The sequence below is a fragment of the Leptinotarsa decemlineata genome, unplaced genomic scaffold (genome assembly GCF_025532065.1).
Source record: "Leptinotarsa decemlineata unplaced genomic scaffold, Ldec_3_MD MMD2_tig00026282_RagTag_RagTag, whole genome shotgun sequence".
NCBI classification, from domain to species: Eukaryota; Metazoa; Arthropoda; class Insecta; order Coleoptera; family Chrysomelidae; genus Leptinotarsa; species Leptinotarsa decemlineata.
The window spans coordinates 10,491,783-10,513,994 of NW_027412668.1; the positions used below are offsets into that span (position 1 = coordinate 10,491,783).

The 22,212-nt window shown below is 37.6% G+C and overlaps 2 protein-coding genes across 4 annotated transcripts in view; both read right to left on the reverse strand.

The window, feature by feature from the left end:
* The window catches only part of LOC111502089 (uncharacterized), a 595,228-nt gene that overhangs the window by 522,314 nt on the left and 50,702 nt on the right, over positions 1-22,212 (reverse strand). The window contains exon 2 of the mRNA XM_074179786.1: positions 239-484. Within this exon, the coding sequence (XP_074035887.1) occupies positions 239-326 (88 nt within the window). The 5' untranslated portion in view covers positions 327-484. The remainder of the gene's footprint in view (positions 1-238; positions 485-22,212) is intronic.
* On the reverse strand, positions 4,899-9,258 carry LOC141484660 (uncharacterized). 3 transcript variants are annotated; one of them, XM_074179784.1, is made up of 3 exons: positions 7,907-9,258; positions 7,716-7,818; positions 4,899-7,425 (listed from the first exon to the last, which is right to left on the reverse strand). In XM_074179784.1, exon 3 carries the CDS (start codon positions 6,246-6,248, stop codon positions 4,899-4,901), a length of 1,350 nt encoding a protein of 449 aa, XP_074035885.1. In that variant the 5' UTR covers positions 6,249-7,425; positions 7,716-7,818; positions 7,907-9,258. The 3 variants fall into 3 exon arrangements, with proteins under 3 accessions (XP_074035885.1, XP_074035883.1, XP_074035884.1); XM_074179782.1 differs by having other exon boundaries at positions 4,899-7,818; XM_074179783.1 differs by having other exon boundaries at positions 7,716-9,258.

Below are 22,212 nucleotides of genomic sequence, written 5' to 3' on the forward strand. Positions count from 1 at the left end.
GAATAGTAAAAAAAAATAATTCCTGCTTAAACGTTTTCTTAGAGAGATTTCTCAGTTGTTCATTTGTTGGTTTTTCAATTCTCTATATTTTGAAAAAATGAACATCATCAAAAAAAAATTTCTGAAATATCATCGTTCTCTCCGATACCATCTGAAATTTGGTTTCAAGAAACCATAGAAATCAAAAATGTAAAAACTCATCATTTTCCAATGAATTATCTTCAACTTGAACTCTTACCTTGTGCTAGGACGAACATATCGAAAAACCGCATAACCAAAATAATTAACGGAATGAGCCATTTCTCCACTTCCATGGCGATATTCATGTTTCGAGCTGGCCTTTATTCAAAACAAGGACACTGAAGTATTTTCCGAGCTTTTCCCTAGCGAGTCGTTGGGTCATTGTCTTTATTTTCATTCGCCGCTTCTCCCGTTTCTGTTCAGCAACGACACCGCTTCATGTTTTCACAAGAAAGTGGATCATCTGAAAATAAAATATTTATGATATGTAAGGCCTGCTTTCGCCAGTATTTTGGTCAATTCTACAATCCGCTGGGTTAATTTTGGTATAACGAAAATTTGTAACTCGATAGACCAGAAAAATCCACCTCACATATTCTCATAGATTTATTTCTCCAAGACATTTAATACTACACTTTATGATGACTTTATTATACAAAATGATACACTGATAGGAAACACAGAATAATAGGTAAGTATTATCCACTGTCTTCGAGCGCTAGGTAAGGTCAGCAAGAGGTACGTTTTTCGGATCTAAATCATTCTTCTGACTGAAAATAATAGAGCATTTTTGGAAAATTCAGGCTGCCCATACTGCTCTAGAGACAGTTAAGGTGGGATCCAACTGCATAGAGCTCGTAAACGCAATTGTAAGCTCTGATATATTTGTTCAAGATCAACATTGTGACACTGACACTAACACTGTGCTGTACGAGTACCAGAAACAACTGAAGGTGAGAATTCGGAGATGGAAATTCTACTATCTTCACCATCCTATGTCAGTCAGTTTATAACACAGGTCGCAATGGTTTGGAAAATTTAGGATGCTCAATTGATCCCGTGTTGTTCACGAGACAGCCAAGGCGGAATCCAACTTCATAGAGCTGGTGGAGGCAACTGTTTGCTTTGGTATACCCGTTCGAGATCAACGTTTTGAGAATCTTCAAAAGTTGCTTGGACTGTGTTGTACTAGAAAAACCTGAATCTGTCGGTCGGTTCTGATGAAATGGTATCTGTAGGTCCTTGAAATTATATTGTAGGTCGCTGTCGGTTTTGCACTCTCCGCAGGTCAAGAAAAACTAAGTTTCACTTCCAACTGATGGTTCAATGGAGGTTGGTAAAGTTGATCCTTTCGAAAAGCACTCATATTGTTGATATGATGTGTCTAGCAGAAAACTGTTATGCTATTGATGAAATTGAAAACCTACGAAACTTGCGAGATTAAAAATTTCAAAAGGAGATATTGCCGACCCAACAGAACATTTCAGATGGGTGAATAGTTTCTGCAATTTCATAAAAACTGAGGAATAGTTTTATAATACAGAACTTTGCTTATAAATATCTTCTCTCGAAAGCCTGAAGCAAATATTCCCAGATTATTCAGGCCGACATTTTACTGTCGCGGATTTTGAGGTATCCTCCGATCAGTAAATGCTTGTTATGAAAAGATTTGAAGTGTTATAATCAATCAAGATCTGTGTGTACTCTTCTCTGCTGAATGGATTGCCTCGTTAGTAGGTGATTAGAGAAGGAATATTTCCAGTTTTTTTTGAAGATGTCGATTGTGTTAGCACTGCCAAAGGGGGAAGTCATCAATGGTCCAATTTCTCTAATCTTTGTTATGGCTAAGTTGATGGAAAAATTAGTTGAAACAAGACTCCTTTGCTTTCTAAATGGAAACTAAATAATAAGTGACTGCCAGTTTGGTTTCAAAAGCAAAAAACCACTTCCGATGCCATATTTTCATTTCTTCACATTGTTTATTTCAACATAATTGACAAAGAAACAATGGCCGCCGTCTTCTGTGATATAGCCAAAGTATTTGATTGCGTGAATCATAAAATTATTTTACGGAAATTCAATAGATACGAAATAACAGGAATAAGTCTCAAGTGGTTTGAGTCATACTTTACAGATGTCACCCAGATGGTCAAAACAACTTCATACTCAAATAATGAAGGTAAAATTACTTGCGGCATCCTACAAGGTTTGGTACTGGACCCACTTTTATTCTTAATTTACAATAATGTCCTATCGTCTAATAACATCCAAGAAAAATTTACTTCATTTGCTGATGATACCACAATTTTATGGCATGCTCCTAACAACCATACGTTGTATGAAATTATTGAGAATGACATGACGAAAGTGAAAGACTGGTTTGACTCAAATCTCTTATTTTACAACTTGGAAGAGCCAATGTATCAAATCAGGCAAAGATTCAGCTTCAAATTTCCGTTGCCTTCTTCGACCCTAGTTAAAGATTCCATTATTCACAACGATCTCAAAATGTTCAATCACCTTCCTCAAGCTATAAGAACCATATATGACCTTAGCGATCTTGAGAAAGAGTTGAAAGACTTGCTTTCTGTGAGACCTTATTATAGCTTAGCAGAATTCTAGGATGATAATTTTAATTGGGTATGACTAACTGTAATATCTACGGTATTTTATTGATTTGATTCAATTTAGTTCTGTCACCTCGACACGTCAGATTTCATCTTTGGCCAATAATGCCTTTCCCTGATACGATGGTAGGTTTTGAATATTCCTTGATGTCCTGAGGTCGGGTCTGCATGAGCTTCAATAAGAATTTTCTTCCGATCCGCTTTTGGTACAACTAACTTCCAAACGTCGGTTTGGTCTTCTAATTCCACGTAACACGGTTTGACGTACTTGTAGAGTGATCCCTGAGAGAATCTCCAATTGGGGTATTTTTCGGGTTGTAAACTCACTCGATCTTTCACGCGCAGGTACCACTTGTCCAAAATCTCTTCTTTCATCTGCTGGTTGATGGCATCAATGACTGGGACCGATCGAGAAAGGGTGTCAGGAACGATGTGATCCTTCCCTTTCCTGTGAACAATTTTGAAGTCATATTGCTGCATGCGGACTGCCCATCTTGCCAGTCGTCCTGATGGATCTTTCAAATTCTGTAACCAGACCAAGGAATAGTGATCGGTTATTACGGTGAACGGAATAGCTTCTAAATAAGGTCGCAGTTTTTCAATCGCCCACAGCACGGCCAAGCATTCCCTTTCTGTAGTAGAAAAATTGCGCTCTTGTTTCGTCAATGATCTACTCAAATAGCAAATTACTACGTCCTCATCCTCGCGAGTCTGAGTGAGAACAGCGCCAATTCCAAATGCCGAGGCGTCTGTTTGCAGAACAAATGGGAGGGAATAATCCGGACAGCTCAAGACTGGTGCTGATATAAGACGTTCCTTCATCTTCTGAAAAGCGATATCGATAAGTTTCGGTCCAATCAAACTTTCTACCCTTTTTCAGCAGCGATGTGAGTGGAGAAACGATGGATGCAAACTCAGGTATGAATCTCCTGTACCAGGAAAAAGTACCCACCAGTCTCCTGACATCTTTTACCGATTCTGGTCTAGGAAGCTGCAACATAGCCTTGACTTTATCGGGGTCGACATGCAATCCATTTCTATCTACAACGTATCCCAAATACTTCATTTCTGGCCTACAAAATTGACACTTTTCGAAGCTAACAGTGAGATTTGCTTCTCTCAATCTGCGGAAAACTTCATCAAGAATTGTCAGATGTTTCTCCAGAGTTTCGGTAACGATCACTACATCATCCAAATAGACGAAGACGTGTGGTTCTAGTTCAGGTCCTAGGACGGTATCGATCAACCTCTGCCACGTTGCTGGTGAATTATGTAATCCGAACGGCATCCTTTTAAATTGGAACAAACCACGCCCAGGAACGGTAAACGCTGTATACGGTCTCGACTTTTCCGCCACAGGAACTTGCCAATACGCAGACTTGATATCAAGAGAGGATAAATAATGTGCATTTTTCAATTTATCGAGCGTGTGGGAAACATATGGGAGAGGGTAGCTGTCTCGTTCCGTTACCGAATTTAGTTTTCTGTAATCAACGCAAAAGCGGTAGCTCCCATCTTTCTTCTTAACGAGAAGAACCGGTGACGACCAGCCACTATTCGACTTCTCGATAATATCGTTCTTCAACATCTCTGTTAGTTCTCGATCAATATGTTGTTGAATAATAGGCGACACTGGATAATAACGCTGCTTGATGGGTGGTGAGTTGGTCACGATGACATGTTCAGCTAGATTCGTACAGCCTAAATTATTCCCCATGAGCTCCTTGTTCTTCTCTACTACAGCGTTTAGCCGGGCCTCTTCCAATGGTGATAAAACTGTTTGTCCTCGAAGATGGTCCAATGCGTTCAGATAGCAAATTTCCTCAGAAAATTTCCACTCGTTGTGCCTCAGATTCGGAACCACTCCCATTGCTCTCCAGAAATTCGTTCCCAAAATTAAGTGATGAGGGACATCAGGAACCACTAAAACTCGAATTAATTTCAGCTTGCCTCTTAAACAAAATGGCACTTCACATTCTCCTATACTTTCACATACTTGACCATTGGCAACAGTGCAACTAATTCTCTTTGCTGAATTCAAATGTACCAAATCTTTTACGATTTGCCAACCTGGGTGTCCCAAGATAGTGGCTGAGGCACCTGAGTCTAATAACCCCAGTAAACTACGCCCCAAGACTTCAACTTTAAGGTAGGGTCTCTCATCGTTTTCGGCGTGATCCAGAATATAATCAAGGATTGGTTGAATAGCAGTCGCCGAGTGCAATTTGCGAGCGCCTTCCCCTCGACGATTCAAAGGCGTCGCTTGTCGTTTCCCGACACGGAGCAGTTTGGACAATTACGAACGGTATACCCTTTTCTCTTACATCTGTAGCATTCCAGTTGCTTCGGTAGAGCACATCCTATAGCACGATGTCCGGGTTGATCGCATCGGAAACATACTATCTCCTTCGACTGATTGTTCGACGGAATTCGTGCCGTTGCTATCTCTAAGGCATTCAATTCCTTGGTGACCTCTACGAAAGCCAAATCCTTCTCTATCACGTTGCCACGACGTGCTGATGGTTCTACGTAGCTATTGATTATGTCCCTTCTGGCTTCCATTCTTCGACATACCGAGCGAAGTTCTGAAATGGTTGTGGGTAAGGGTTCACGTAATCTGTCTTGGTAAAAGGGATGTAAATTCTTCATAACTATGTTCAGCTTAGCTTCCTCTGTCATTGGGCAACCTAGGCGGCTGAAGTAGCTTGACATCACTGCAAGATAAACTCCGATGGTTTCTGAGTGGTGTTGAGTCCTTTTCTGCAATTCTTCGAACAATGCGTCAGAATGATTGGCAGAGAGATATTCTTCTCGAAACTCTTCCACTAGTTCTTCCCAGGTCGATACTCGATTCCGACAATCTTTATAAAATTGATACGCCTTGTCAGCAAAAAGGTCCACACCTGAGTCCAACAAAACAGCGTTGGGGACATGTCGCGCCAGTCTCAACTCCTCTATTCCCTCGAAAAATGCTGTCACCGACATTCCTTTACCATCTCCAGAAAACTTCTTCAGATTCCATTTATAAGGCGGAATCATTTTACTGGTTGAGTATGGGTCAAAGACTGGATCTTCCGTCAGAGACGATCGAGCAACTGCTCCTAAGTTAGCATGGAATGATTGCGCTCCCAATCTGCTTTCTAATTGATTTAGTGCAACCGGCACACGCTTCGTATCACTTCTCTTGCTGCTGTCAACTTTATGTGAAAATTCGTCCATCAACGACAGAGCCAAACCCAGGAGTTCGGATTTCCGGGTTTCTTTGTCCTTATCCTTATCTGGGTCCATATTGTCTATACGATTCAACACATGTGCTAGCTTGGTCTGAAGTTTCATTGCCCCGCTACTCGTTCCAGAATCGGTTATGTCATCAATCAGCCTTCTGATATCATCTAGTTTCCCTCTGATTGCAGCCTCATCTTCCTCGAAAGTGAATGGATATGAAGGATATCGAAGACTCTCGCCGTACCTTTCCATCTGCATTACTTGAACCAAACGATGTCTCATTTCCTCACAAGTGCCAGTTGCTACGCCCCGATATGCTAATTCATAGGTCAGTTCGTCTTTATCAAGACGATTTATTACCAGTCTTCTTGCCATAACGCTATTCTACTAGAGTGGTATCAATTAAAATAAAAAAAAAATATTTATATTTTTCCAAAATTTCCAAAAGTCACCTACTAAAGCCAAAACGCAAAAAAAAAAACCTTCTTTTAAGGGCCCCACGTTGGGCGCCAAAATGTCACCTCACAAACCACAAGAGGGGACTAAATCATCTGTCGGTAACAAATAAGACAGATGGGTATCCGCGGCTAAGCTAAACAGTGGAGACGGGAGTGGGTTAAACAACTTAGCAAATTTCAAATAGATCTTAATGGGCGCCAGGTAAATTTAATCCTCCAGATACCCTAAGTAACTCACAATATCAATAACTTACCAATTAATATTGGAAATAAAAGATAAAAATCCCCAATATGATTTATTCAGTAATCCTAACTTACATGGATTAACCAACAACGCTTCTAAGACAACAATGCAATATTCACACTACTACGCGATGTTCAAATGTCCATACAAGAGCGCGGTGTATCTAACCACGAATTCAATCAGCCATAAATTACGGTAGTAACGACGCTCAAAAAAACTACAATACGTCGAGTAAAACTACCACGAAAATTGAGTAGGTGAAATCGTAAATACTAGTATCGGATGGTAAGACAAACTCGTTTGCGTCGCGTGAGCTCAGGCGTAGGCGCATCGGTGTCAATCAGCAATCGTGAAAGGAAGAATATACCTCAATTTCCGTTTCACAAATATCTATGTCAATCAGGTATCAATAACAAACTCTTAATCAATAAACGATAAACAAACACTATATCAACAGGTATCAATAAACATAAGGGCAACAATTATTCAAATATCTCAGTATATCACAAATATTCAATTAAATCAATTATAACTTGCGTGCTCCTTTTGGGCCACCCGGTATATGGTGTTAGGCTACCCTGTAGTATGGCGGAGATGGATCACCCTGTAGCACCGGAGATGGATCACCCTGTAGCACCACCAAGATAGATCACCCTGTAGCACCGGTGGATCACCCTGTAGTACGGCGGAGATGGATCACCCTGTAGCACCACCAAGATAGATCACCCTGTAGGGCACGACAAGCTGGACCAGTAATGGATCACCAAATAAGATCCAGAAAGAAAATAAAGGAAAACAGGAACCCTTGACGAAGACAAAAAAAGCAGGAAGAAAAGCAGGAAGAAAAACCCTACGGAAGAAAATTCTCAATCAGAATCAGATGAAACAAGGTGAGATTCAACCCCCATTCAATAGGACTATTTGACTAATCAATACCCCTGGTATATTTTCATCAAGCAAAGTAGCAAGATAACAAGAGTATATTTTTGGGTGCCCTGTATAACCATATGATCCGTAAAAATCAAGAAAATTGAATGAGTGTTGAAACCTCTCTTCAATACTAATATTCCGTTGAGATATAACGATGGAACCAGAAATTACTAAAATCATTTAAAACACATTTAATGGTAAAATTCTTACCCTGGCCAAGGGGTTTTCTATACGATTCTTCGTGTGCGGTGTTCTGCACGGAAGTCCTGCTGGGACTTGATGAGTGACTGAGGGCCTTCTGTTTCTTATGAATCTAGAGACGAGAAACGAAGGTTGTAGAATTGAAGAAGTGATATCATAGCTAAGATCACATGAGAGATGCGACAGTGATTCAGACATACCTAATTTCGGAAATCCTTCCACCTGGCACGAGTTCGGTATCCACCACAAATCCTCAAAAGAGCTTAAGTTTCCGACTGCAAATATCCACACCAAAATGACCAATCAGTCTTCCACTTTACAATCCTGACTTGTAGAAATAATCCCCGTGAAGGATGGCACAAATACAACCAAATATATCCTACAATCAGTCTGATGATACCCTTTGAACTCCGAACCAAGCTCACCGAAGGCTAACTTCCAAATACTAAGAGAATGCCACATCTGACAGCTAACCAGTTGTTGCCACAGTGCATCCAATCTACACTACAAGCACCAAGGGGGCGCTGTGCACAACATCATAAATCTAACAATTCCTCCACAGCCACTTGATACATCATCAACAAGTCCATGACCCATCAAAACTCCTTCTCAAAGCAATGCAACCCTAAAACAACCCTTGACAACTTGAGTAACCGATCAATCCCTCACCCGTGAACAACTGTAGAACTAGTTCGGTGTAAGTCGACGGAACGACACTACGAAAGTTCGGCAGATGTCAACCAACAGCTGTCTCTTAACCTTGTTTACGAATATTTACAAAATATATTGTTCCAACCTATTTTCAACTATTTACCAATCCTTATTCATGCGATGGAATAGAAACATATAAGGTAAGTCGCCATAACCTTCCCTTTCAGTACAAATATTAGAGCATTCATATTATGCAGAATATTTACCGAAAATATCAAACAGTATTCAGAAACCCAGAGGTAACTAATATTGTTTTTCAGGCGATATGGCTCTAATATGTCAGTAAACCTTCTGGAAGTGATGAATAACAATCTATGCAAGAAATATTCTCGGAAAGGTATAGGGAATAAGGCAGACAACGGCTGAAAAAAATGATAGGTGAAGAAAACTGAGAAACAAACAATAACAACTATTTCAACCTAGCGAGGAATTTCGGATCTCCAGTGTCGATTGGCAATAGGAGAATGCGTAAGTACTGGTCAAAGCAGTTAGTCAGGGAGCATACATTTATTCTTATACATTTCAGGTATGGTTTTCTATGGAACGGAAGATTCCCATTACTATGATGTTAAATGAATAAAATGAACTTGTAACTGAATTACATTGTTAATATCCTCTGAATAAAGATCTTAAAAGGTAAGGTAGTGGTTTTGAAAGGTCACATAAGAGCAGTTTGATCTAGTGCTAAATTGAAACGTAACAACTTCTTTGAAAATGTAGGTCGGGCACACTGACAAACCAGATGTGTCCCTAGCTGTGACGAAAAGTTCGTCATCAATAAATGACAATTCTGTCGATTCCATAGTAAATAAACGAACAATATCTACAATATTTACAAGTAAATTTAGACCGTTACAGTTCAAATTGATTTATTTCATTTGATTGACCATAATCTTTTATATTCAACGTTTGTATCAGGTTATTGTTATATACATGTCTCTTTTCAGTTCATTTTATCACTTACTTTTAGTGATTTTACTTTTGTGATTTCATTTATATGTTATTTTTATTTTTCACACAAGGCTTTGACAATAAGAATTCATTCTTCAGACAATAAAGTATATTTTGAATTGAATTGAATAAAGGGTAAACTACAATAAATGTTAGGGTTCATCAAAAAGTCATCCAAATATTTAGAGTTGATTGAATACTCTCCCTCACTTTCTCTCTCTGTTTTCATATTTCTCGAAATGTTGTTACTTTTCTCCAATTGAAAGACAATACTTACAATGAGATTTTCAGACGATTCATTGTATATTTTGAAAACATTAAATGTAATTAAAAAAAATCTGTTTAAAATCTGTTTTTCCGTTAACCAGCTGTCGCACCCCTACGAACGAAAACCCTCAGAAGTCGAAACTTGTGCGAGCTGAAAACTAACGAGGCCTTACCTTTTAACATGTGATTCCTAACACGAGTTGGACGATAGTAACTGAAAATCCATTGTTCAGACTAAGGCTTGAACCACCGACCAACATGATAGTCAATTCGAGTGAGTGAACAAAGCACCCACGTCGAACCGCTTGGCTACCGACCGACTATTGATAATTATCAATGAGTAACATCTTTTTGGTATGTGTAATATTCAAATATGTTCAAATATGCAACAAGTTACTTATTTCTCCTCACAGTGGATACGATTGAATTAGCCATCAGATGAAGTCAACAGGATTCAAAATTTCCTCACAGCCAGTATTTCCCTCTGTCATAATATTTCCTATAACATATATTTTCTTTCATCTCTACATACTATATTAGTTTCTTCAATCCTAATTTTAATTTTACGTTCCTAGTTTTCGAATAATTGTGGCAAATTTCAATTCGTTCATTTTCTAACAGTATCATCATTCCGTTCGTTAAGCCCTTCATGTGAGTCAGGTAACTCAAGAAAATAAATCAGTAATATCATTTTTGAACTCCAGTTCCTTTCTTTAATCGTTTGCACTGTCAAATAATGATCAGTTTATGAACGATTTGTCCCTTTTTTTCTATGCCAACAACTTTCATTTTAAACTGTTGTTTCCATACTTGAAATGTTACTTCGTCACCTGACGGTAGATTGTTCCTGTATTCTTCTTTCTTCACATTTTTACTGAAGTTGTAGCTCTTCTGCAGAGACGTTAGTTTATAAAGCTTAGTGTATTTCTATAGTTTTATAGTGCCAATTTTATATCCCATCGAAATACAATTTGTTCAAGATATTTTTTGATTCAGGAACTCCTTTCTTCGCTAACTCAATACTTTTTTGACAATAGACTTTGCTTTCAAGATTTAACAATGTCTTTCTTTTTCAAATTACAAATTTTGAGTTACCTGTGATAACTACTTTTTTTTAGTCCACTTTTCGTTGCAAAATTACGAATTATCATCTTTCATATTCTCCAGTTCATACACCAATGACTTTGCAACCGATTATCCAGGTTCAAAACACTGAAGGTCCGTGTAAAGAGAATTGGAGTACCTATCTATTTGGCGAAAAATTTTCGAAAGCGCAATAAGTGATGTCATACCTTTTTTATTTTAATGATGAAGTTAGTTTCTGCAGTACCAAAATAAATTATCCAAAATTCATTTTTTTGGAGGTTGGTGCTGCTTTTATGCAATTGAATTAGTAATATTTGGGTTGATGTTATGATTTGAGTTGTAATCTGAAAAAGAATTTCAATTATAATCTGTTTCTGTATTTGTTTTTGATAATATACGGGATCAGAAAGTGCATGTTCACAGAAGTATGTGGATGAAAAAAGCAGTAACTACTTCATTTTTCTTCACCCTGAAACTTGATAAACAAAATTCTTTGAAATTACGTTTCGGAGCTGGATCACATGATATTTTTATTATTTGATCCTCCTGAACCATTGTCAAGTCGATGATATCTGAAACATCTGTGTTGAATGGATTAACTACTCTGTTTTTATTTCTGTCGGGTTCAGGAAGATAATCCTGAAAAGAAAAACTCAGACCGCGTAAGTTTTTAATCATTTCGTCTTCCACTTGTGTTGGCAACATTTTCCCACCACAGGATTTCACAAACGCTTCCAGTGTAGAAAAGTAATTGGAGTGTTTCCAGTTGTACGATTAGTTCAAAGGTCAAGCATCCTCATCATAGATTCTATTTTATCTTCAACTTGGGAGATGTTGTTATCTCCTTCTTGAAGACAAGTTCAGCTCTTTGAGGGTACTGAAGATATGAGTCAGCGATTACGAAACATGCTGGAACTCATTTATTCATTCAAGTGTCCATAGATAAGATGACGGACCCCCAAACACATACTCGTGGGCCTCAGGGGTCCGCCGACCATAGGTTGTGGAACACTGTTATTAGTGAAGGAATCGATGTTGACTAGACTTCCTGGAACTTTTATCAGATCTAAACCTTGCATTATTGAAAGGTATCACAGTGTTCAGTGTTGATAATAATGACTAAATGATGACATTTCTTCACACCCAGTTGTTTTCTCTTGTTATACATTATCTTTCCCCAACTCATATTTCCTCAGGTAACCTTTTAAATATTTGCACAGAACTGCTCTCTCGCTCCACATTTCACAGCACTTTTCTGCGGAGAACACTGACTATGCACGCCCTGAGGACCTCTTGAAAGGGTTAAATAAACCACCCCTCACGCCGAGAATATTCAAACTAGACATCTCAGACAAATCGTATTAGGGTCGAAGTTCGGTCTCCGGTTTTTTCCTCCGCCGTCATTTTCTCTTCGAAGCCAAAGAATCTTTATTTGCAGGCACTTCTGTAGAGAATCGCTAAGTACCATCTTCAAATTCCTGAAGAGCCATGAGCGTATCTGGGGGGAAACCGGCTATTACTGCAAAACGAAGGGAATTTGAGTTTTATCTCTGGATGCGTTAGCGTTAATGTTAAACTAATAACTGCGTCGGATAACAATTCGTGAAAAGTGGTTTGTCTGGGATTCTTTGGCCCCTGTTTCTAGATAAGTGGATTCGATGTGATAAAATGGGAATTTCAGGAAAGTTTCGGGAGCAATTAGGAAACTCGTCTGATTTCTCAAGATTGATCAAAATCTATATTTGGGAGCACTTTATATTCTGTGGTGTGTTCAATATTTTTCGAAAGTATGGATAGAATCATGCTGAAAGTTTTGTGGGAAAATAAAAATAATTCAGTGTTCATATAAAAGTATTTGTTTCGAAATTTTTTTTTCTTTCTTGTAATTCAATGTTTATATGAAAGTATCTGTTTCAAGAGGATTTTCTTTAAGTTTGTGTCTGAAAGTTACTTCTTTGGATGATCTACACATCCATAAATAGAGTTACTTATTTTCAAATTGATTACTTTCTTCCTTTCTTTGGAAGATTCCCTCATCCCTTTTTTGTATGAAGATGGAGTAGTAGAAAGCCAAAAACTTTCTTTTCTTGAAAAAGGTGTCCAGATTTCACCAATAATTTTTGACCAGATGAATTAACATCTAGTCAATAGTTTATTTACGATGAGTTGATAGTAGAAGCCTCAATGTATAAAAACAAAGAAAGTGTAGTGTAGATTGGTTTTGTTTACAGTATCTGGTAAGACAGTGTGTCTTGCAACAAGATGTTTCTACGGTACTTGCAAACGATGAACTGTATTTTCTGTGCTGGAATTATTGTCAAGTCACGTAGTCCTCGAAACTCTTGGAAAAAAGGGTGCTAAGATGAAATTCGGCAAACAGAGAAATTAGTATAGATTGTATTCACTAGTTGCCATGATTACAAAAAGATAGGAATGCAGAGAAATGTCACTTTATCTTTAGAAATCTCGGTATTTGAACCCAAATAATAGATAGATAGATACATTCATCGTTCATGCACAAATAAGATCCGTCAATTTCGTCATATTGTATATAAAAGAAAACACAATATATTAGATACAATACAGATTTTTAAACTATGTTAATAAAATCTACACAATAATAAAACCTTGTCAGTGTCAAAATAATATTTAAATAAAAGTTGAAATGAAAGCATCAGAACATTTCAAGGAGAGAAGGAACATTTGCGACAATACAGTGTAAGTGATCTTAATGTGAAGTGATCTCAATGCTGAACTGGTCTCTCATTTCACAGCTAACAGGGCAGGCGCATGCTCCATATATTCCTTTATAGAGTAAAAAACGTTATCAGTTAATTTTTTTTGAATTTGTGGGAATTCACCTCTTTGACCCAAGAAGGTAGCAAGTTATAAAAATTAATATCGATTGAATTGTTCTTTGACCTTTGGTGTCTAAATTTGCGTGATCTAATTAGTATTAGACGACTGCGGGTGCTGAATCTATGAAAGTCAGCATTTAATGCGTAATCGTTTTTCTTATTATGTATTTCCAATAAGGAGTGATATATATATAAATGCTAGGTAGAGTCATAACTTTCAAGGATGAGAAGAGGGGTTTACATGAATCTCTGTATCCCGCTCCAGAGATAATTCTTATTGCCTTTTTTTGCATCATAAATACTTCATTACAGTGGATACTATTACCCCAGAGGATTGTGCAATACGATAACTGTGAATGGAAGAGCGCATGATATGCTGTTAATAGAGCATGTGTACTGAGAATGTGTTTCAATTTCCTAAACAGGTATTTGGAAATTTTTAGGCAAAGTTGGTCAATGGGAACAGACCTGCTCAACTTATCATCCAGATATACACCCAACAATTTTGTGTTGGCATATGAGGATACGTTAGCACTTGAGGAAAAAAAATTGTTTTTTGTTTTATTTTCATTTGACATCAAGTTATTGTTCTTAAACCAAGTTTCTGCTTTTCGTTGCGCATTTTTTATGTCCTTATCCAGCTCAGTGGCAAGGTTATGAGAGTTTATGATGGTTGTGTCATCTGCAAATGCAATGCATCCATACGGATTCATATAGGTGAAGATGTCGTTAAGATAAATAATAAATGAAAGAGGACCCAACACTGAGCCTTGGGGCACTCCACATTCAATTTTTACCAGGTCTGATGTATTATTAGAATCCAAGGAAACACATTGTTGTCTGTTTGATAAGTAGGATTTAAAGAGAGAGAGGACAATCCCCCTTACTCCATAATCTTCCAATTCATGAAACAGAATAGTATGCGACTCAGGTCGCACAGTCCAGCCGCTGTATGTTTTCCTTCCTCAAAATCATTCAAAATACAGTCGACAACTTTTTTTAGAGCTTGTGTAGTTGAGGAAGACTTCATGAAACCATATTGGTTTGGATTGAATAGGTTATAATTAGAAAAATATGTATAAAGTCTATTTTTTAACAAAATTTAGAAATTTTCTCCAAAGATGGGAATTATTGATATGGGTCTATGGTTTTCAATATCATCTTTATCCCTTTTCTTAAAGATAGGAAGAACTCTAGCAGTTTTGAATTCATCAGGAAACTGACCTTTCTCTATGCATATATTGAATAAAAAGGTAATAGGTTCTAGGATGTTTGAAGCAGTTTCTCTTATCAGTATGCTATTCAAATTGTATATATCGAATGAATTAATTTTTTTTTATCAGAGATTGCATTAACAACCTCAGTGTATGTGATAGGTTCTAAGAAAAATGATCCAGCATTTTTTGGCTTGACGGAACTAACAAGTGAATTGTTTGTCGAAAGTTTTTTCGTGAGGCTTGTACCCACGTTGGAAAAGTATGAATTGAATTCATCAGCAGTAATTTCATGATCATGTCTGTTTGTTTTTATGTTATTCATTTCAAGGTTGAGTAGTTTCCACCCATCATGAGTTTCATTATCAGAGTTCAAAATAAAATCATTAAAAGCTTTACATTTAGTTGAAAGTACTTCTTTCTGGTGTACTCCATTTGAGGTTAATAATGCCTGTTTATGCCTGGGATCTTTTGTAACCTCATACCTAGTTTTCAGCGCCTGAACTTTATTTTTTAAATTCCTAATGTGATCGTTAATCCAGCATGTCGCTGGTTTAAATTTGGAAGGTAAGGTCTTTATAGGAAAATGTTTCTGTATCAGAGTCGTATAACAGCCTAGTAGAGAACTGGTCACGACCTCTATGGAACTGTGAGCATTGAAGATATCGCAATTAATTTCATCTAAAGACTCTTTAACTTTCTTCAGACCATTTTGGGTGATAAATCTTTGAGGGGGTATGTGATCCCTTTCTGGATTATTATCTCCTACAATAGGAACTAACCATAATGGTCAGAAAGGCAGGGTTCAACTACCCCTGTTTTGTATGTTCCCCTCTTCTATGTTTGTAAGAATATTATCAATACAACTGCTTGAATGATTTTCAACTCTGGTATTTTCGTGAATGAATATAGCCATGAAGAAATATAATAGACGGTCTTGAGAAAGTTAACAATAGAAGTACAGTCCTTTTATTGAGAATTGAGAATTAAGTTGCAGAGATATCCATCTTGAATAAATACCAATAGCGCGAAAGTTTTCAATTTCAAATTAGGAGAAATGCGTACAATAAATACTTGAGACAACAATTTAACCCAAGGGTCAAAAATGTTGAATCAAAACAGTATAGAATCCTTGAAATTATGTAAAAAAATACTGATTCGTTTCAACAAACCTATTGATGCCACAATATGTGGAATATAAACTCGTCCGTAATGTCGTCATGTCCGTTGTAATGTCCGCCACGGCCTATTTGGGCGGAGCACATCCAAAATGTAGAATTTTCGATAACTCTGGCGCATAAATCAGGCTAAATTTGATCGAGTACCGTTGTAGTTTGTGGCTTATTCGCATACACCTGCGACTTGAGAAAACTTCCCAAGAAAAAGTCTAACGGGGTCAAATCGCAACATCACATTTTTTTCGACAAAAATTAGAGTCAGTTGCCAAGTGTTTGAGAGCCCATTCAGGAAACACACGTCATTGCCTATGTTCGTTCACCTTCAGTTTTTGAGTCAGTTGCAAAATTCACCAAGTTGTGGTCTGCAAAAGGCCAAGTTCTTGTGAGCGACGCGAAATAGACTGCCTTAGATTCTCCTGCACACTCTCACAGATAGCGGCGATGTTTTTGGCATATTTTGCGTATCGTCGACGTACGGGTGTTGTTCCATCATTAACTGAATCAGTGGACTCAAATTTATCCACCACATTGCGAATAGTCATCTCGATAGAACGATTATGGCGTCCGTAAAATGGGCGAAGCGCGTGGTACTTTTCCCCTAACAGAACAACAATAAATGGCAACTCATTTGACAGATGTAGCTTCAACAAGATAATAATAAAAATAATAATAACTGTAATTATAATAATAACTGTCACCAAATTGAAACCCGTTCAGCAAAAACCTCAGATGAAAGCCGCAGAGATCACCTTACTTCTGCGGAGACACAAGGATAAGCCAATGCATAGGGTCTTCTTCAATAACATTGGAGACCTTGGCTTATCAAAGCGCCTGACGTTCGCTTTCCTCAGGTCGAGTGGGCTGAAGTCGGAAACTGAGGGGTTCATCATGGCTTTCCAGGATGGTGTCTTCAATACCTCAGTCTACCGCAGTCGCGTGATGGGTATAGAGGTTCCTGACACAAGGTGCAGGGCCTGCCGCGAGGCGCCCGAGACCCTAATGGACTTGCTATCAGCATGTCCAGTATATGCGGTCTCGGCCGATATACATCGACATAACGCGGCCCTTAGAGTGCTCTATTACCATCTATGGCACTCTTACGGTATTGACGAGACACCGGTGTTGCCCTACGCTCCAGGGGATATTGAATCCGTTGTGGGGAACTAGAAGTGTCGAATTTATTGGAACTATTCGTTCCCCACCCTCAGGCTCATACAAGCTAATAAACCTGATGTTGTCCTTCTCGACCACCAGACCAAAACGATATTTGTCGTGGTGTTTTCAGCTCCTGGCGAGACGAATATCGTCAGAAAAGAGAAGGAAAAACGGATAAAATATCGAGATTTTCTCTTCAAACTCCGCAGACTCTATCCAGATCACTCTGTCAAGATGGTTGTTCTGATTATTGGAGTCCTTGGTGGAATGATGTCCTCTCTACTCTCTAATCTTAAAATCATACCGGCTTGCCGCACTAAGGCAGGAATCTCAGCCGCACAGATGCAGAAGGCTGTCATTTTTGGCTCACTGCGCTTGATCAGAGCACATGATTCTCGGACCCAATGATCACTTACCCCACGGTGTGGGGAGTGGTCATTGGTTGATAATGCTGGCGCGCCCTCCCGAATGTATCGGGGCTTCGAGGGATAGGGCCTGACCAGACCACACTAAAGTGAAAAAATATAATAATAATAATAGTCTCTAATCTTAAAATCATACCGGCTTGCCGCACTAAGGCAGAAATCTTAGCCGCACAGATGCAGAAGGCTGTCATTCTTGTCACCGCGCTTGCTCAGGGCACGTGATTCTCAGACCCAATGATCACTTACCCCACGGTGTGGAGTAAGTGATCATACATTCGGGGCTTCAGGGGATAGGGCCTGACCAGCGCACACTACGGTGGGAAAAAAAAATAAAATAGTTTTATTTCCCACCACATATTACAGCTAAAAACATGTCCTTCAATGAAGGACAAAAAAAAATTAACAAAAAACAAAAAAGAAAAATTTTTCGACATATATGATGGGGTATGAGAACAGCAATGAGAAAGGGGCACATTGATTCAGATAGCAGCAGAGACTGCTTCTGTTCTTCCATCACGGCCTGAAGAGAAAAACAAAGAGAATTTTACAGCGTAAAGTAGAAGGAAAATAAAAAGAAAAAAAGGAGAGGAAAAAGAGATAGCATTATTTGTAATCTAGTCATGACTTCACTGGGCATCAAATAAATATTGTTTGAATTTAAAACGAAATGCTGTTGGCGATAATTCTAAAAACATTCTGTTCATATTGTTGATACAAATTGTGGCATTGTAAGAGAAAGAACGTCTGTATATTTCTTTTGTGAGTCAAGGAATAGTAAGCAGTGTTTGACGGCGAATGTTCAGATTATGAATGTCTGTCCTGTACTTTAATTTTTTATGAAGATAGGGTGGTGTGCTCGATTTAAATATGCTGTGAAACATACACGTCATATGATGACGTCACCTGTTGTACATATTGAGCCACTTCATTTGTTTAAGTTTTGCCGATATAGATATTCGACTGAATTTACGTATACCATATGTCGAACACATGAATTTTGCATTTTCTGTATTCGTCGGGCATCTACTCAATTCGAGCAAGGACTGTATGTCACATAGCAGTGGTTAAAGTGTGAGAGTACTAAGGAGTCACAGAGCATTTTTTTTACCTCCACTGACAGATACTGTCTTTACGTATAAATCAGCTTAAGAGATGAATATGCATTCCTCAGTTTATTCATAATATGTTCTGTGAAACGAAAAGATGTATCTATTATTAGTCCCCAATTTTTATGATTTGATAGGTATTTCGTATCACCTATTTTCAAGACGATTTGATTATTTAATGAGTGTGATATATTTTCTTTGCCAAATATCATGGCAACAGATTTTTTGGATTGATTTTCAGAGCATGATTGTTTGATAATTTATGTAAGGAATCAAGATCGGTGTTTATACAATTTATGGCTATTGCCAGATCCGAAAAATTGAATGAAAAATATATTTGGGTATCATCAGCGTGGAAATGGTAGTTACAGAATTTCAAAACGTTCATAAAATTAGAAGTATATAGTGTGAATAATAGAGGGCCAAGAATACTACCCTGAGGTACTCCACAACGCAACTTCAGGAGAGTGGATTTCTCATCATTGATTTTTACAATTCATGTTCTATTGTGCAAATAGGAAGCTATCAGGGAGCGTGCTGAATTGCTGAATCTAAAGTAATGTAACATTGATAGAAGAATGTCCTGATCTATTTAATCGAATGCCTTCGTATAGTCAAGTAGAATTAGTATGCTCATTTGATTTTTGTTAGTTGCCTCTAAGATGTCGTCCAAAACATCGGCAAGGGCAGTTGCGCAACTATTATACCCTTTTCTGAATCCCGATTGTTTGTGTGGTAGGATACTGGTGGTAGATTGAAAGCTACGAATTTGTATTTCCTTTATTCAATAATTTTCGACCAAGTTGGTAAAATACTAATCGAACGAAGATCACTGTATTCCATTGGTTGACTTATTTTTGGAATTGGGACAATTTTAGCAAATTTCCATGAGTTGGGAAAATAGTTTTCTGATAGACATTGATTTATTATATGGGTGATGATGGGTATTATAAGAGGGCAGCAGAGTTCAATGATTGTTATTTTCATGTCATCATTGCAATATGCATAGGATTTTATATTTTATATTTGATATTATGTCACGTACAACTTCTTCAGAAACTTGTGTAAAGACAAAAGCGCTTTCAATTTCATTTTGGATATTATGGTTATAATAATAAATCAATTCGTTGTTGATGGGCATGCAATTTTTTGTAGACTCAATAAAGTATTTATTTAAGTTCTCTGCATTGCTCAAAATGCAGAGAACTTGAATTTTTTCAGTTCACGCCGTTTTTCTTTGACTGTACATTTACGGAATTTCGAATTCAAATATGCTTCTTTCTCATCTGTTTATAAAAAGACCAATGGTGTGGTAGTTGACTTTTTTAATTTATGAAATGTTTTATCTTTAATTTTCTGCATGGTTTTGATGGTATCAGTGATCCAGGGCGCATATTTATCGTTTCTAATAGTGAAAGTTTTTGTGGGAGCATGATAATTGAAAAGATTAATAATATTCTCATTTAGTATATTCACTTTAGTATCAATGTCATTAGTTTCAAAAACAAGATACCAGGGGATAGCCTGCAGATCTCTTTGGGAATTTTCTTTATTTATATTTTTCAAGTCTCTATACGTGAAGTTTTTCTTAATATCACGAAACTGGTTATTCTATTCGAACTCACAGCACACTCTGTTGTGGTCAGATACCTGACTGGTTTCCACCTGAGAGCGATATTCATCAGAGCTATTAAATTTGTAATGATTAAATCGATGAGAGATATAGATGTATTGGCTATTCTAGTAGGGTCGTTGATAACTTGTTCAAAGCCGAATGACTCAAGAATAGAGTTAAATTGCTGGGTAACATTGGAAGTTGTGTCCAACATATTTATATTGAAATCGCCGACACAGATGATACTATTGAAATTTGAAAATACATTTGAAAACATATCTTCTATGAGGTTCATGAATTCAACCGTACTAGAATTTGGAGGTCTATAAACATTTCCCACAGCTATTGTGAGTTAATTTAACATAATTTTCACCCAAATATATTCCACGTGATCATTACATTCACTATAGAGAAAGTCGAATTTCAAGTTATTTCTAATATATAAGCCCACACCTCCGCCCCTGGATAAGACCCCATAAGGATAAGGATAAGATAAGGAATTGTTAGAAATGTCCCGATCTCATCTACGAGAAATCGGGGAGGTAGTGCTACCCTAACTACTTTTTTTGAGATACTTCACTACATATTGTTTTCGTTCATAGGTCTGCATAGGCATATGAGTATAGGTCTCTTCACCCATTTCAATATTTGAAATAATAGACACATATAATGTTTTGATCAAGGAGCTGGAAAAATATTGTTGCAATATATACGTAGATAACTTTGACCTCTGGGCAACCTCCAATGACCTTGAATCCAATGGTTCCACTCTGAAGATTTGTTGATTATTCACAGTTTTATGAATACAGGTGAAACAGTTTCCAATACGTTTGGAAGCAGAGCTGAGAATATGATTTTATGGCTCAAACATCACCCACGGTGCTGATTATAAATTTTTTGCTTTAGTATACTGAACATACATAGAACAGAAAACAATTTTTGTGTCCATCAAAGAATTAGATTATTCATATTCCGGTTCCGTCTGCCCCATTTCACAATGATGAGGGTCTTAAGTCCCTGATGAGACGAGACAAGGAAGACTACTACCGCCACTAATCGATTCAAATTACTCCGAAGGCCGGAGCAGAACTCACTAAGATTCGACTAATACGGTCCTTGGAAGCGGAATCGACTTTAGATAAACCCATCTGAATTCCTAGTGGCCAACGATGTTTAATTCAACTAGGACGAATTTCTCCGACGGAATATATTCACATCAAGACCTTACAAGGATTCTCAGCACGTATGATTCCTTTGGGAGAGAATTTCAGACAGTCGACCAGGGATCGAACTGACCGATGCCGAAAAAATCCTTGAATAAAACTCATTGGCGTGCCGCAGAGCATGAAATGGAAATGAGAAGGGGAGGAAAATGTTTGTTGAATAAGTTGGGTGCGGACGTGAGAATGATAGAGTGTAATGATTCGAATCGAGCCCAAATATTTGGTGGTAATAATTGAATTATCTGGAAGACAACAGTAAATGATTTTTTATTATCGCTCGAAAGATACTTTGATCAAAAATTTGGACATGACTATAGAGGGTGTGCCAAATTAAGTCGGCACCATTGCTAACTCCGTTATTATTGATGCTACGAATTCAGTTGAATGAGCAAACTAGTAGCATTTTCAATGGCCTTCTCGATGACGAGTACAAAAAAAAAATACATTTGCGTTTTCAAAATATTTCATGAAATGATATTTTTTTAAATGGTTTACCCTATATTTCATCATGTATTTCGATTCGTAAAAATATTATCAACAACAAAGCTCGTATCACTTTTCTTACTGAAGTTGAAAATGAGCGTCTCATGTGGAAATATTCATTCATTTCACTAGTACAAAAAATTGCTTTGTTTTGGCAAATAAAATTGCATGATTGTTCAAACACCCAATTTTGGTACTTATGGTACAATATTTTGTTACTAACAGCAAAAAGAA

Bases quoted from the DNA above. Each gene is read 5' to 3' on its own strand.
- LOC141484660 (XM_074179784.1), bottom strand. From the start codon at position 6,248: ATGGCAAGAAGACTGGTAATAAATCGTCTTGATAAAGACGAACTGACC.